We start from the raw sequence: 17,096 nt of genomic DNA, 5'->3' as shown, positions 1-17,096 counted from the left end.
AGATGGAGAGATATACCATATTCTTGGATTAGAAGAATCAACATTGTGAAAATGACTATACTACCCAAAGCAATCTAGAGATTCAATGCAATCCCTATAAAACTACCAATGGGATTTTTCACAGAACTAGAACAAAAAATTTCACAATTTGTATGGAAACACAAAAGACCCCAAATAGCCAAAGCAATCTTCAGAAAGAAAAACGGAGCTGGAGGAATCAGGCTGCCTGACTTCAGACTATACTACAAAGCTACAGTAATCAAGACAGTATGGTACTGGCACAATAAAAGAAACATGCATCAATGGAACAGGATAGAAAGCCCAGACATAAACCCATGCACATATGGTCACCTTTTCTTTGATAAAGGAGGCAAGAACATACAATGGAGAAAAGACAGCCTCTTCAATAAGTGGTGCTGGGAAAACTGGACAGCTACATGTAAAAGAATGAAATTAGAACACTCCATAACACCATACACGGGCTTCCCTGGTGGCTCAGTGGTTGAGAGTCCGCCTGCCGATACAGGGGACATGGGTTCGTGCCCCAGTCCCGGAAGATCGCACATGCCGCAGAGCGGCTGTGCCCGTGAGCCATGGCCACTGAGCCTGCGTGTCCGGAGCCTGTTGCTCCGCAATGGGAGAGGTCACAACAGTGAGAGGCCTGCGTACCGCAAAACAAACAAACAAACAAAAAAAAAACATAACACCATACACAAAAATAAACTCAAAATGGATTAAAGACCTAAATGCAAGGCCAGACACTATAAAAGTCTTAGAGGAAAACATAGGCAGAACGCTCTACGACATAAATCACAGCAAGATCCTTTTTGACCCCCCTTCTAGAGAAAGGGAAATAAAAACAAAAGTAAACAAATGGGACCTAATGAAACTTAAAAGCTTTTGCACAGCAAAGAAAACCATAAACAAGACGACTCAAAATGGGAGAAAATATTTGCTAACGAAGCAACTGACAAGGAGTCAACTCCAAAATATACAAGCAGCTCACGCAGCTCAATATCAAAAAAACAAAAAGCCCAATCCAAAAATGGGCAGAAGACCTAAATAGACATTTCTCCAAAGAAGATATACAGATTGCCAACAAACACATGAAAGGATGCTCAACATCACTAATCATTAGAGAAATGCAAATCAAAACTACAATGAGGTGTCACCTCACACCAGTCAGAATGGCCATCATCAAAAAATCTACAAATAATAAAAGCTGGAGAGAGTTGGAGAAAAGGGAACCCTCTTGCACTGTTGGTGGGAATGTAAGTTGATACAGCCACTATGGAGAACAGTATGGAGGTTCCTTAAGAAACTAAAAATAGAACTACCAAATGACCCAGCAATCTCACTACTGGGCATATACCCCAAGAAAACCATAATTCAAGAAGAGTCATGTACCACAATGTTCATTGCAGCTCTATTTACGATAGTCAGGACATAGAAGCAACCTAAGTGTCCATCGCCAGATGAATGGATAAAGAAGATGTGGCACATATCTGAGTAATGGAATGTTACTCAGCCATAAAAAGAAATGAAATTGAGTTATTTGTAGTGAGGTGGATGGACCTAGAGTCTGTCATACAGAGTGAAGTAAGTCAGAAAGAGAAAAACAAATGCTGTATGCCAATGCATATATATGGAATCTTAAAAAAAAAAAAGAAAAAAGAAAAAAACGGTTCTGAAGAACCTAGCGGCAGGACAGGAATAAAGACGAAGACGTAGAGAATGGACTTGAGGACACAGGGAAGGGGAAGGGGAAGCTGGGACGAAGTGAGAGAGTAGCACTGACATGTATACACTACCAAATGTAAAATAGATAGCTAGTGGGAAGCAGCTGCATTGCACAGGCAGATCAGCTCGGTGCTTTTTTACCACCCAGAGGGGTGATATAGGGAGGGTGGGTGGGAGATGCAAGAGGGAGGGGATATGGGGACATATGTATACATATAGCTGATTCACTTTGTTATACAGCAGAAACTAACACAACAATAATTGTAAAGCAATTATACTCCAATAAAGATGTTAAAAAAAAAAACAGGGGGCTTCCCTGGTGGCGCAGTGGTTAAGAGTCCACCTGCCGATGCAGGGGACACGGGTTCGTGCCCTGGTCCGGGAAGATCCCACATACCGCGGAGCGGCCGGCCCCTTGAGCCATGGCCGCTGAGCCTGTGCGTCCGGAGCCTGTGCTCCACAACGGGAGAGGCCACAACAGTGAGAGGCCCGCGTACAGCAGAAAAAAAACAATTAAAAAAAAACAAAAACAGGAGTACTGGCAGTACTCCTCAAGACTGCCAAGGTCATGAGAAATAAGGGAAAACTAAAAAACTGTCACCGACCAGAAGTGACTAAGGAGACATGACAGTTCAGTGCAGTATGCTACCCTGAATTAGATCCCGGAACAGAAAGAGAACATTAAGGAAAAACTAGTGAAATCCAAATAAAGTCTGGAATTTACTTGATAGTCGGGTGCTAGTATCAGTTTCTTAGTTTCGTCAAATACACTATGGTATTATAAAATAGTAACAATGAGGGAAACTGGATGAGGGGTATATAAGAATTCTCTACACTATGTTCACAATATTTGTGTAAATTTAAAATTAAAACAGAATGTTTGTTTTTTAAACATGGACAACTGAAGTCTAGATTTGCCCCTCTCACACATCTATCCTTCTCCCCTTCTTAAGAAAAAACATATAACCATATTTCTACATTTCTAGAAATAACTATTTCCCCTATTTTTAGAAATAAGGAGAAATAGTCATAACTTTCCTGTAAGAAAGATAAGGATAATGTTCTTGCTTATCAGAGAATTTCCCACATGCAAAAGGAATATTTTTCAAAATTAAAAAGCTGTTCTTGATCTCCCTTCTTCCCGCTACGCTCGTTATCACTTCGGTACTGTTGTAAAGTTAGTGTTTGTTCTGAAAAATGTCTTGAAATAAAAGAAGGGCAAGGCTGAGACCAAGCGAAGAATAGTCTAGAAGGGAAGTAGTGTGGAAATTGGAGTCAGTTATGTAGGAAATTATTAAGTGAAACATGGCAAGAGAAGACAAAGATCTAAGATCGAAAAAGACAAGTCGAGGGGAAAGGTGTCATGATCCTCATCACCAGAACTTTAAATTGGATTAACTGGAAGCAACTGTTGATTTCTGAGGTGGCCAAAAGAGGCTGAATGAGACAGAGAGACACAGGCCTACCTGCCTGTATTATCTACAAAGCTCTGGAGTGCCACATGTGTAACTCCAGGGAGCTGCAGGGCAGGCCAGGCCAGGACAGAGGTCTGGAAGACATTCTCATTATCTCCAGATCACAACTGCCTTCTGGGTGACCCCCAATTACTACATGTTATGGGCTGAATTATGTCCCTCCCCTCAAAACTCACATCTCTCTGCCAGTACCTCAGAAGGTGACTACATTTGGAAATAGGGCATTTAAGGAGGTATTAATTAAAATGAGGCCATTAAAGTGGGCCCTAATTCAATCTGACTGGTGTCCTTATAAGGGGAGATTAAGATACACAGACGGATGACCATGTGAAGAGGCAGCAAGAGGATGGTTATCCACAAGCCAAGGAGGGAGGTGTCAGAGAAAATCAACTCTGTAGGCACCCTGACCTTGGACTTCCAGTCTCCACAACCGTGAGAAAATAAACTTCTGTTGCTCAGGCCACCCAGTCTGTGGTATTTTGTTATGGCAGCCTCAGCAGACTAGTATGTATACTACATGTCTTCTCTACTTCCCCAGTGCCCAATCCCCACTTTTTTAAATCTGGTCTTAATTTTTTTTTTACCATAATATGTGATCAAAGTAATACATCTTAGACCTGCAAGGTGTTGTATGGGTATTAGGCCCATAGTTTTGAGTTGGACCATTGTAGGTATATGGTGTTTCATTTCCCTTTTTATCCTTGAAATTTACGGCAAATGGTGTGAAAATGGTATTTTTGTATGTGTGCGTCTTATATGAAACCAATGCACTTAACACAGAAATTATCAAGGTAAGCACCAACCATTACTCTAAAACAGTGAATCTTAATCTTTTTTTGGGGGGAGGGGCGGGCGGTACGCGGGCCTCTCACTGCTGTGGCCTCTCCCGTTGCGGAGCACAGGTTCCAGACGCACAGGCCCAGCGGCCACGGGCCCAGCCGCTCTGCGGCATTTGGGATCCTCCCGGACCAGGGCACGAACCTGCGTCCCCTGCATCGGCAGGCGGACTCTCAACCACTGCGCCACCAGGGAAGCCCAAATCTTGATCTTTTGGAGGGTTGTAGCTCCCCTTGAAAATATGATCTTGCAAAATCTGCACATGCATAAATATATATCAGCATGCATACAGACCCCCACGCAAATTCAGGGAGCCCACAAATCCCCCAGTGTCCATCCATGTGTGTCTATATCCAGGTGTCGTCCCTTTGTTCTCAAGTTAACAATTCTTATCCAAAGAACGCAAAAAGAATCACATAATCCATAAAAGGGCACAGGCTGACCTACCTGCCAGGCCAAATTTGCAGAGTAGAGGGAGCATCCACAGTGTCCAGCCCCACATTGTCCCCAAGTTAATGCAGGGAGGCTGGGAAGAAAACTGAAAATATCATCAGTCAAGAATGAGGTTGCTTCCTATCTCTTTTCAACAACTCTATTTCCAGTGACAAATAGATTCTGGGAATTTTGAGGAAAGGTATTTTATTTTATATATTTTATATTACATTTTATTTTGTTTTATTTATTTATTTGGTTATCATCACCCAGATCCCTTCATAATTACTCCATTAACCCCAGTCAACATTTTATTTCGTCCACAAGTCATTCTACTATATATTAGAGGAAGTGCACCAGCCACCAAGAATATACTCCAGAAAGAGTACAGTCCTCCAGTTTCTGCTTCAGTTCCTGAGCACTCCAGCCAAACGGGACATCTCATAATTTCCCAAAAGCACCCTGCGATTTCGCATCTCCACACTTTGTCCATGTGGCTCCTTCTGCCTAGAATGTCATTTCCTCCTTATTCCTGAAAATTAATCCATCCTTCCAGACTCAGCTCAAGGCTAACCTCTAAATGCCTTCCCTCAACTCCCAGATGGACTCGGCCAGCCAGTCCTCCTGTGTCCCACCCACCCTCCATGCCATCTGTACTGTGGCACACGGCACACAGAATGGTGTTTAGTAGTTTATCTGTTGGCTTCTCTACAGATAGAGAGCTTCTGAAGAATGGAGCTTCTCTAATGCCTCTATGAAGCCTTAGTGTTGAAGGCAGTGCCTTCAACGGTAGACATTCACTACTGTTCGTGGAATAATTAGAATAAAAGACTATTGGCACTGGCTCCTCATCTCATCCCAGATGAGATGGTGAGATAGTCTCAGGATATAGCAAATGTAAAAGCAATACCTCCCTTTCAGGAAGAAATAAATGCTACATTTTCAGCTGACATATCATCATAGGGGGGAAAAAAGGAGAGTGCTCAACAAAATAAATCATTTTAGAAAAAATCCCATGCAGCATTTCTGGACAAAACCACAGGGATAACATTTTCTCACACACAAACCAAGTGAAATACCTAATTGAAAATGCCTAAGGCAAAATAAAGCAGAATGAGAACTTGGATCCATAATAATAAAAATACCATCATGAAACAATAAGAGACTGGTTACATAACAGCAATAGTTAATGCCCGTTATTCAAAAGCTATAGCTAGTCTCTCCAAAATAACCATTTTGATTGAAATGAGTATAAAACTTAAAGGGAAAATTTTTTAAGTTTTTCAGTGAAGAATAAATGTGTTCTTTGAAAATTAATTATAACGGTAATAGCATTTTTTTTTTGGCCACGCGGCATGTGGGACCTTAGTTCCCCAAGCAGGGATCGAACCCGTGCCCTCTGCAATGGAAGCGCAGAGTCCTAACCACCGGACCGCCAGGGAATTCCCAGTAATAGTATTTTTAACGTCTAACTATTCACAATGTTGTCTTAATTTTCGCTAATTCTTAGCCAAAAGACATGCCTTTACAAGTTCTAAAAGCATATTGGAAAGGTAGGGAGGCCCAACCATGTAGGCTGACATTCTCAGTAATTGAATAAATAAATAATTACGGGTGCTAAAGCTCAAACTGTTATTCCAATACAGGATTTTGCATTTAAAAATCTTATCAATATTAAATATTGAATATTTTATGTATATAAAATATTTTAATTAATTGTAGCTATTGCTTGCTTCCTTTATAGTGAGAACACTCACCTATTATTTGTGAATTTTTTTTAGGCCTTAAGAAAAAGCAACAGGGCTTCCTTGGTGACTCAGTGGTTAAGAATCCACCTGCCAATGCAGGGGACACAGGTCCGAGCCCTGGTCCGGGAAGATCCCATGTGCCACGGAGCAACTAAGCCCATGCGCCACAACTACTGAGCCTGCGCTCTAGAGCCCACGAGCCACAACTATTGAGCCTACACACCACAACTCCTGAAGCCCATGTGCCACAACTACTGAAGCCCACACACCTAGAGCCCATGCTCCGCAACAAGAGAAGCCACCGCAATGAGAAGCCCGCGCACCACAAGGAAGAGTAGCCCCCGCTCACCGCAACTAGAGAAAGCCCACATGCAGCAACAAAGACCCAATGCAGCCAAAAATAAATAAATAAATTTAAAGGAAAAAAAAAAAGAAAGAAAAAGCAACAGTACTAAGTTATACCCAGAGACAAAGCTGGAAAAATTGCAGAAGAAAAAAGGCTTGAGGACCAGTGATCTACTTGCAGAGACAGCAGCATGGACAGTAACAGAAAATATCACCTGGTAAGTGTTGTAATTACAGTAGTACAAGGAGAGCACAGAGCGTCCATGGAGAGGAAAGAGCTGACAACTGGGGAAAGCCAACAAGCGTTGCCAGGATGATGATAATGCCTGTTTGTCCTCCAGTGCCTTTTCCACTTGCCCTCGCACAGCAGAGAACCACCACATGTGACGGCTTGTTGGTAGTAAATGCGAACAAATGTGAGGTGCCGCCCAGGAACTCAGAAATAAGTTCAACTGAGAGTTCAACCAGCAAAATCTGTGCACAAAGGCTATCCTAGTTAACTGTGGGAGTAAATCAAGAATGTATTGGTAAAAGGGTAATTGAAGAACTTGAATTCTCTCCAAACTCCATCCAAGGAAGCCTGGGTATATACTCAAGAGAGTTGGATCTGGAAAATCAACATTGCCATTTAGCTGCATGAATCTATTCAACTAATTGTATCCTAAATGGAAGGAGATTTGGGGAACAGAAAAGAGAGGTCACCACAGAATGTAAAACATTGATGGTTAAAGAAGACAAAAGTTAGCAGTGTTCATCCAGTACGATCCGTGGGAGGAAATGATGAAGTTTTCTGTTGCTGGAGCAATATACAGTTGACCTTGAAAAATGTGGGCTTTAGGGGTGCTGGTTCTCCACACAGTCAGAAATCCACTCACATAACTTCCGTCCATATACGTGGTTCCTCCCCATCCAAGGTTCCGCCTTCTTGGATTCAACCAACCACGAATAGTGTAGTACTATAGTATTTACCATTGAAAAAAAGTCCACATATAAGTGGACCCACACATTTCAAATCCATGTTGTTCAGGCGTCAGCTATACTCTATAAGAGGGCAACTTTATAGGCCTCAGACTTCACCACAGCCTTGATGAAATATACCTCAAAACCCAAAATCTCCATGATTGCTCTGATTCTATGAAGCCCTTTCTGGTTACTAATTTAGCAGAAGGGGAGACCCTGAAAAAGGGATATAAGCCTTCTTCTAGTCATTAGAAAAGACTATCCTGCCTTTGTTTAAATATATCAGTATCATGAAGTCTTACATGAGGTGAATCAACCCTCCCAAATCTGAGCAATTCTGGGTGCAGCCAGACTACGGGCTGTAGAAAATTCACAAAGATTATCCTGTGCTCTTAAGGAGAAACATCAAACCATTTCCTTCATTGCCTGGGTTATCAGCCCTAAACTTTTAAAATGCAGCAGCTGTGAATAACTGGTCTTCACTAAGAGGGCACCTCCTAGAAATATACAGTTTCTCATTAGTGGTGCCTCATTTGAATACAGCATTTAATGGAGTCCTGGAATTCTCAAACAACGCTATGAATATTCCATGCTGAACCAAAGGACTCTTAGAATATAAAGTGATGCCACTTAAGTAATTTGTGGTGTCTTATCTTCAAAGTCGGAGCTACTGTTTGGAGTAGAATGACTGGAAATAAATCCAAGTAATTACTGCTGGCTATAGCAGTGGCTGGAGACAAGGTAAGAGGGAGAAAACAAAGGAAGAGACACTGCCCCTGCCAGCTGACATTAAATTATCCCTGCCTCCCCACATCCTGTCTCATATGACCGAAGCAAAAGCAATGGCATGGCTGTTCCACTCTCTAGCAGGCTCCCATTACACACACAAACACCCCCCCACCTCAGCTGTCCTTTGGCAATTCAGTTCCCGCTCAAGGCTGTGTCCTGGATGCTGTTTTATCTGATTTCACTTGTATAAAAATGTATCACTATGTGATTTTTCCCAGGGCTGACCTTACTTTCACTCATTCATTCATTCATTTATTCATACATTCACTCAATTAATGTATGTTGATACTCATACTGTGCCACAAACTATGCGGAGTGTGGGATTGGTCTTTAAAGGATGAGCGAAGGAGCAGTAAATTCTAGGGAGAGCAATACACTTTTACGTTGAATCATACAAAACTGCTATTTTCATAAGTCTAAAACAGTCAAATATTGGCAATTTCAACCTAATAAATAATACTATCCTTTCTTTTTGGATTATGTACCTTGCCCAAAATGAGATTAAGAGCTATCAACATGGTGACGATAGTTGGCAATACTGTATCGTATATTTGAAAGTTGCTATAACAGATTTTTTTTTTGATGTGGACCATTTTTAAAGTCTTTATTGAATTTGTTACAATATTGCTTCTGTTTTATGTTGTTTTGGTTTTGGCCGTGAGGCATGTGGGATCTTAGTTCCCCGACCAGGGATCGAACCCACACCCCCTGCTTTAGAAGGTGAAGTTTTAACCACTGGGCTGCCAGGGAGGTCCCATGACAGTAGATCATAAAAGTTCTCATTACAAGAAAAAAATTCTGTAACTATGTATAGTGATGGATGTTAACTAGACTTATTGTGGTGATCATTTCACAATACATACAGATATCAAATTATTATGTTGTACATCTGAAACTAATATAATAAGTCAATTATATCTCAACTATTTTTTAAAAGAACTGTCAGATAACTACATTCAATTTCAAAGTCTATAAACCCATTTGAGGTTCAGGGTGCTTTCACACAATGAACATTTTGAGACAGCAACAGCAAGATTGGCAAAAACACAACCATGACAATAGTGAGAGTCTACAAAGTGCTGATTACGTTACAAATTACATCTGTCCCTCTTAAAATCTCTGCAGAGTTGGTATTATTACCTCCACTTTACAGATATGGAAGTTGAAGCTCAGTAATATTATGTAATCAGTCCAAAAATCTTATAGTTTGTAAATGGCTTAGCTGGATTTGAACCTATGATTGTCTTATTCCAAAGCCCAGACTCTTTCCACCAAAATTAAGCAGTAACTATTAGTGATTTACTCTCCCTCAGTCCTCCTGCCACAAAACACCAGTACACACAAGGATTTTCCTCTGAACCTCCTAGGTCTAATTTTCTATAGCCTAGAGTTTCCAGAAAGTTAAATCCATTATGTTCATATATTTTCCCCAGCCCCTGACCACTGTCCTCCATGATTTCCCACTCCAGTCCCAGCATTTTAAAATATTTACTGCCAAAAGATTAGATTCCCTGTAACCATCACAACCAGTCTAAGGAGCAATTCTAAGGTTAATTCTGACCCATAATTTTACTGAAGAAAGCAGAAAAACACCCTTACATAATAGAAGAGACCTAATCTGCAAGTGTTTGGGTTATCAAACTCTGCAGCACTCACCTCCCTGTATCAGATGGTGTCCCACAGATGTCCAGCTGGTTCAAAGGATCTGAATCAAACGTCTCTGTCCCCTACAGCACAGGTGAGAATGGGGAGGGTGGTCTGTAATTTATCCACATAGAGCTATGTGAATATTTCCTCTCTGGTTGTCCAGGGGCTTTTCCTTTGCTTTTAAGCCCAGCCCAAGCCAGGGTGGCATTTAACCCACTTATGCTGGGAAGCAGAGTGCATTATTGTAACTTAAAAAAAATCACTTCTGGGCTTCCCTGGTGGCGCAGTGGTTGAGAGTCCGCCTGCCGATGCAGGGGACGTGGGTTTGTGCTCCGGTCTGGGAGGATCCCACATGCCGCAGAGCAGCTAGGCTTGTGAGCCATGGCCGCTGAGCCTGTGCGTCTGCAGCCTGCGCTCAGCAATGGGAGAGGCTACAACAGTGAGAGGCCCGCGTACCACAAAAAAAAAAAAAAATGCTGGAACCTACCAAAAAAAGATACGCTACATCCAAAGACAAAGAAGAAGCCACAACAAGATAGTAGGAAGGGCACAATTATGATAAAATCAAATCCCATATCCACTGGGTTGGTGACCCACAAACTGGAAAGCAATTACACCACAGAAGTTATCCCACAGGAGTGAAAGTTCTGAGACCCACATCAGGCTTCCCAGCCTGGGGGTCCAGCAATGGGAGGAGGAGTCCCCAGAGAATCTGGCTTTGAAAGCCAGCAGGGTTTGATTGCAGGACTTCCACAGGACTGGGGGAAACAGAAATTCTCTCCTGGAGGGTGCACACAAAGTCTCGTCTGCACCAGGACCCAGGGGGAAAAAGCAGTGACCCCGTAAGAGACTGGGCCAGACGTACCTGACAGTATTGGAGGTTTTCCTGCAGAGGTGAGGGGTGGCTGTGGCTCACTGTGGGGACAAAGACACTGGCAGCAGCAGTTCTGGGAAGTACTCACTGGTGTGAGCCCTCCTGAAGGCCACCATCAGCGCCACCAAACAGCCTGTAGGCTCCAGTGCTGGGTCACCTCAGACCAAACAACCAACAGGGCAGGAACACAACCCCACCCATCAGCAGACAAGCAGATTAAAACTGTACTGAGCACAGCCCTGCCCACCAGAGGGACTAGACCCAGCTCCACCCATCACCAGTCCCGCCCACAGGAAACTTGCACAAGCCTCTTAGACAGCTTTATCCACCAGAGGGCACACAGCAGAAGCAAGAAGAACTACAGTCCTGAAGACTGTGGAATGGAAACCACAATCACAGAAAGTTAGACAAAATGAAACAGCAGAGGAATATGTCCCAGATGAAGGAACAAAATAAAACCCCAGAAAAACAACGAAGTGAAGTGAAGGTAGGCAACCTTCCAGAAAAAGAATTCAAAATAATGAGAGTGAAGATGATCCAGAATCGTGGAAAAAGAATGGAGGCAAGGATCAAGAAGATGCAATAAATGTTTAACAAAGACCTAGAAGAACTAAAGAACAAACAGAGATGAACAAAACAATAACTAAAATGAAAAATACACTAGAAGGAATCAATAGCGGAATGACTGAGGCAGAAGAACAGATAAGTGACCTGAAAAACAGAATAGTGGAAATCACTGCTGCAGAACAGAATAAAGAAAAAAGAATGAAAAGAAATGAAGACAGCTTAAGAGACCTCTGGGACAACATTAAACACATCAACACTTGCATTATAGGGGTCCCAGAAGGAAAATAGAGAGGGGACCTGAGAAAATATTTGAAAAGATAATAGCAGAAAACTTCCCTAACACGGGAAAGGAAACAGTCACTCAAGTCCAGGAAGCACAGAGAGTCCTAGGCAGGATAAACCCAAGGCGGAACAAGAGACATAGTAATCAAATTGACAAAAATTAAAGACAAAGAAAAAATATTAAAAGCAACAAGGGAAAAATGACAAATAATATACAAGGGAACTCCCATAAGGTTATCAGCTGATTTCTCAGCAAAAACTCTACAGGCCAGAAGGGAGTGGCACAACATATTTAAAGTGATGAAAGGGAAGAACCTACAACCAAGAATACTCTACCCAGTAAGGCTCTCATTCAGATTTGACAGAGAAATCAAGAGCTTTACAGACAAGCAAAAGCTAAGAGAATTCAGCACCACCAGACCAGCTTTGAAACAAATGTTAAAGAAACTTCTCTAGGGGAGAAAGAGACTAGCAACTTAAAACAATATTGCACATATAAAGATTGCTGTATCAAAAGCTCGTGGGAACAGCAAAGCCAAAAGCTACAATAGATACACACACAAAAGAGAAAAAGCAACCCAAACAACACTAAAGATGGTCATCAAACCACAAGAGAACAAAAGAAGGGAAGAAAAAGGACCTATGAAAACAAACCCAAAACAATTAAGAAAATGTAAATAGGAACATACATATCGATAATTACCTTAAATATAAATGGATTAAATGCTCCAACAAAAAGACATAGACTGGCTGAATGGATACAAAAACAAGACCCACTGTCTACAAGAGACCCACTTCAGACCTAGGGACACATACAGACCGAAAGTGAAGGGATGGAAAAAGGTGTTCCATGCAAATGGAAATCAAAAGAAAGCTGGAGTAGCAATACTCATAGCAGACAAATTAAGCTTTAAAATAAAGACTGTTATAAGAGACGAAAAAGGACACTACATAATTATCAAGGGATCAATCCAAAAAGAAGACATAACAATTGTAAATGTATATGTACCCAACATAGGAGCACCTCAATATATAAGGCAAATACTAATAGCCATAAAGGGAGAAATCGACAGTAACACAATCATAGTGAGGGACTTTAACCCCCACTTTCATCAATGGACAGATCATCCAGACAGACAATCAGTAATGAAACACAGACCTCAAATGATACATTAGACCAGATGGACTTAACTGATATTTATACAGCATTCCATCCAAAAGCAGCAGAATACACATTCCTCTTGTGTACACGTGGAACATTTTCCAGGATTGACCACATGCTGGGCCACAAAGCGAGCCTTGATAAATTTAAGAAAACTGATATCATATCAAGCATCTTTTCTGACCACAACACTATGAGATTAGAAGTAAACTACAAGAAATAAAAAAAAAGAAGTAAACTACAAGAAAAAAACTGTATAACACAAACATGTGGAAGCTAAACAATATGCTACTAAACAACCAAGGATCACTAAAGAAATCAAAAAGGAAATAAAAAAATACCTAGAGACAAATGAAAACAAAGGCACAATGATCCAAAACCTATGGGATGCAGCAAAACCAGTTCTAAGAGGGAAGTTTGTAGCAATTCAATCTTACCTCAGGAAGCATGAAAAATCTCAAATAAACAACCTAACCTTACACCTAAAGCAACTAGAGAAAGAAGAACAAGCAAAACCAAAAGTTAGTAGAGGGAAAGAAATCACAAAGATCAGAGCAGAAATAAATGAAATAGAGACAAAGAAAACAATAGCAAAGATGAATGAAACTAAAAGCTGGTTCTTTGAAAAGATAAACAAACTTGATAAAACTTTAGCCAGACTCATGAAGAAAAAAAGGGAGAAGACTCAAATCAATAAAATTAGAAATGAAAAAGGTGAAGTTACAATGGACACCAGAGAAATACAAAGGACCATGAGAGACTACTACAAGCAAGTGTATGCCAATAAAATGGACAACCTAGAAGAAATGGACAAATTCTTAGAAAGGTACAATCTCTGAAGAGTGAACCAGGAAGAAATAGAAAATATGAACAGACCAATCACAAGTACTGAAATTGAAACTGATTTTTAAACTCCCAACAAACAAAAGTCCAGGATCAGATGGCTTCACAGGTGAATTCTATCAAACATTTAGGGAAGAGCTAACTATCCTTCTGAAACTGTTCCAAAATAATTGCAGAGGACAGAAAACTCCCAAATTCATTCTATGAGTCCACTATCACCCTGATACCAAAACCAGACAAAGATACCACAAAAAGAAAATTACAGGCCAATATCACTGATGAACATAGATGCAAAAATCCTCAACAAAATACTAGCAAACAGAATCCAAAAACACATTAAAAGGATCATACGCCGTGATCAAGTGGGATTTATCCCAGGGATGCAAGGATTTTTCAATATCCGCAAATCAATCAGTGAGATACACCACAACAACAAATTGAGGAATACATACCATATGATCATCTAATGGATGCAGAAAAAGCTTTTGACAAAATTCAACACCCATTTATGATAAAAACTCTCCAGAAAGTGAGCATAGAGGGAATATACCTCAACATAATAAAGGCCATATATGACAAACCTACAGCTAACATCATACTCAATGGTGAAAAGCTGAAAGTATTTCCTCTAAGATCAGGAACAAGACAAGGATACCCACTCTCACCACTTTTATTCAACATAGTTTTGGAAGTCCTAGCTACAGCAATCAGAGAAGAAAAATAAATAAAAGGAATACAAATTGGGAAAGAAGAAGTTAAACCATCACTGTTTGCAGAAGACATGATACTATATATAGAAAACCCTAAAGACACTACCAGAAAACTACTAGAGCTCATCAATGAATTTGGTAAAGTTGCAGGTTACAAAATTAATACACAGAAATCTCTTGCATTTCTATACACTAACAATGAAAGATCAGAAAGAGAAATTAAAGAAACAATCCCATTTACCATCACATCAAAAAGAATAAAATACCTAGGAATAAACCTACCTAAGGAGACAAAAGACCTGTACTCTGAAAAGTCCAAGATACTGATGAAAGAAATTGAAGATGACACAAACAAATGGAAAGATATACCATGTTCTTGGATTGGCAGAATCAATGACTATACTACCCAAGGCAATCTACAGATTCAATGCAATCCCTATCAAATTACCAATGGCATTTTCCATGGAACTAGAACCAAAAAAATCATAAAATCTGTATGTAGACACAAAAGACCCTGAACACCCAAAGCAACCTAGAGGAAAAGAAAAAAACAAAAATGCAGCAGGAGGAATCAGGATGCCTGGCTTCAGACTATATTACAAAGCTATAGTCAACAAAACAGTATGCTACTGGCACAAAAATAGAAATATAGATCAGTGGAACAGGATACAAAGCCCAGAAATAAACCCATGAATCTATGGTCAATTAATCTACAACAATGGAGGCAAGACTGTACAATGGAGGAAAGACAGCCTCTTCAATAAATGGTGCTGGGAAAACTTGACCGCTACATGTAGAAAAATGAAATTAGAACATTCTTTAACACCATACACAGAAATAAATTCAAAATGGATTAAAGACCTAAATTTGAGACTGGACACTATAAAACTCTTACAGTAAAACAAGCAGAACACTCTCTGACATAAATCACAGCAATATCTTTTTCAATCTGTCTCCCAGAGTAATGGAAATAAAAACAAAAATAAACAAATGGGACCTAATTAAACTCAAAAGCTTTTGCACAGCAAAGAAAACCATAAACAAAACGAAAAGAGAATCCACAGAATGGGAGAAAATACTTGCAAATGATGTGAACGACAAGGGATTAGTCTCTAAAATTTACACACAGCTCATGCGCCTTAATATCATCAAAACAAACAACCCAATCAAAACATGACAGAAGACCTAAATAGACATTTCTCCAAAGAAAACATACAGATGGCCAAGAGGCACATGAAAAGATGTTCAACATCACCAATTATTAGAGAAATGCTAATCAAAACTACTATGAGATATTACCTCACACCAGTCAGCATGGCTACCATCAAAAAATCCACAAGCAATAAATCCTGGAGAGGGTGTGGAGAGAAGGGAACCCTCCTACACTGTTAGTGGGAATGTAAATTGGTATTGCCACTGTGGAGAACAGCATGGAGGTTCCTTAAAAACTTAAAATAGAGCTATCATATGATCCAGCAATCCCACTCTTGGACATATATTTGGAGAAAAACACAGTCTGAAAGAATACATGCACCTCAATGTTCACTGCAGCACTGTTTACAATACCCAAAACATGGAAGTAACCTAAATGTCTATCGACAGAGGAATGGATAAAGAAGATGTGGTACATATATACAATGGAATATTAGTCAGCCATTAAAAAGAATGAAATAGTGCCATTTGCAGCAACATGGATGGACCTAGAGATTGTCATATTGAGTGAAGTCAGTCAGAGAAACAGAAATACTGTATGATATCACTTATATGCAGAATCTTAAAAAATGATACAAATGAACTTATTTACAAAACAGAAACAGACTCACAGACTTAGAGAATGAACTTATGGTTACCAGGGGGAAAGTGGGGGGAGGGGAGGGATAGTTAGGGAGTTTGGGATTGACATACACACTGCTATATTTACAATGGATAACCAACAAGGACCTACTGTATAGCACAGGGAACTCTGCTCAATATTAGGTAGCAACCTAAATGGGAAAAGAATTTGAAAAAGAATAGATTCAGGTATATGTATAACTGAATCACTTCTCTGTATACCTGAAACTAACACAACATTGTAATCAACTATACTCCAATATAAAATAAAAAGATTTTAAAATAACAACCATATTAATAGTTTGGTGAAACAATATTTAAACAGTGTCTAAGAGGTTTCATCTTGTCCAACAGGCTAATTTTGAGATGTTAATGCATCTCTCTTATGTTTCCTTCCTTCCCCATTATAAGCAAGAAGACAGGACCCTTGTTATTTCTTTTACTCGGGAATGTGAACAGGCTGGAAATGACCACTTGAAGTCAATGACTCTTCCAGTCTTTAGGGAGGGCTCAGATTAATGGGAGAGGTACCTCAAGGAAGGGAGAAGAGAGTGTCTAGAGAGGCAGCAGAGAATAAGAGGAAGAAAACCCCCACCCAGCCCCAGACCATGGAGAGGTAAAGGATTTTCTAGGTTTCAAGAGTTTGATCTGAAGGGCTTCCCCAGGACTTTGGTGGTGCTCATGAACCTGGAACCTCAGCATAACTATGAGTTTATGTGTTGGGGTGAAGGTGATCCCTAATAATGCCTGAGATCAAATTTCCTGCCATTCCAACAGGATAGGGACTATCAGATTCAGGCTGAATTTTTAAAGTTGTTATATTACTTTCAAGAGTTATGGAATAGGAGTCAC

At 40.3% G+C, this 17,096-nt stretch overlaps 1 protein-coding gene across 1 annotated transcript in view; it reads right to left on the bottom strand.

Moving 5' to 3' along the window:
• IL31RA (interleukin 31 receptor A) overlaps positions 1–4,579 on the bottom strand; it is a 34,970-nt gene extending 30,391 nt beyond the window's left edge. The window contains 2 exon segments of the mRNA XM_089908565.1: positions 2,889–2,941; positions 4,469–4,579. Of these exon segments, the coding sequence (XP_089764691.1) occupies positions 2,889–2,941; positions 4,469–4,554 (139 nt within the window). The 5' untranslated portion in view covers positions 4,555–4,579.
• Between the last annotated feature and the right edge of the window lie 12,517 nt (positions 4,580–17,096).

This window comes from Delphinapterus leucas, chromosome 3, assembly GCF_059928025.1.
Source record: "Delphinapterus leucas isolate spDelLeu-1000000601 "Yukka" chromosome 3, BTC_Dleu_Yukka2, whole genome shotgun sequence".
Classification (NCBI taxonomy): domain Eukaryota; kingdom Metazoa; phylum Chordata; class Mammalia; order Artiodactyla; family Monodontidae; genus Delphinapterus; species Delphinapterus leucas.
Note: the sequence above shows the minus strand (reverse complement) of the source record. Positions and strands in the feature narration are given on the sequence as shown.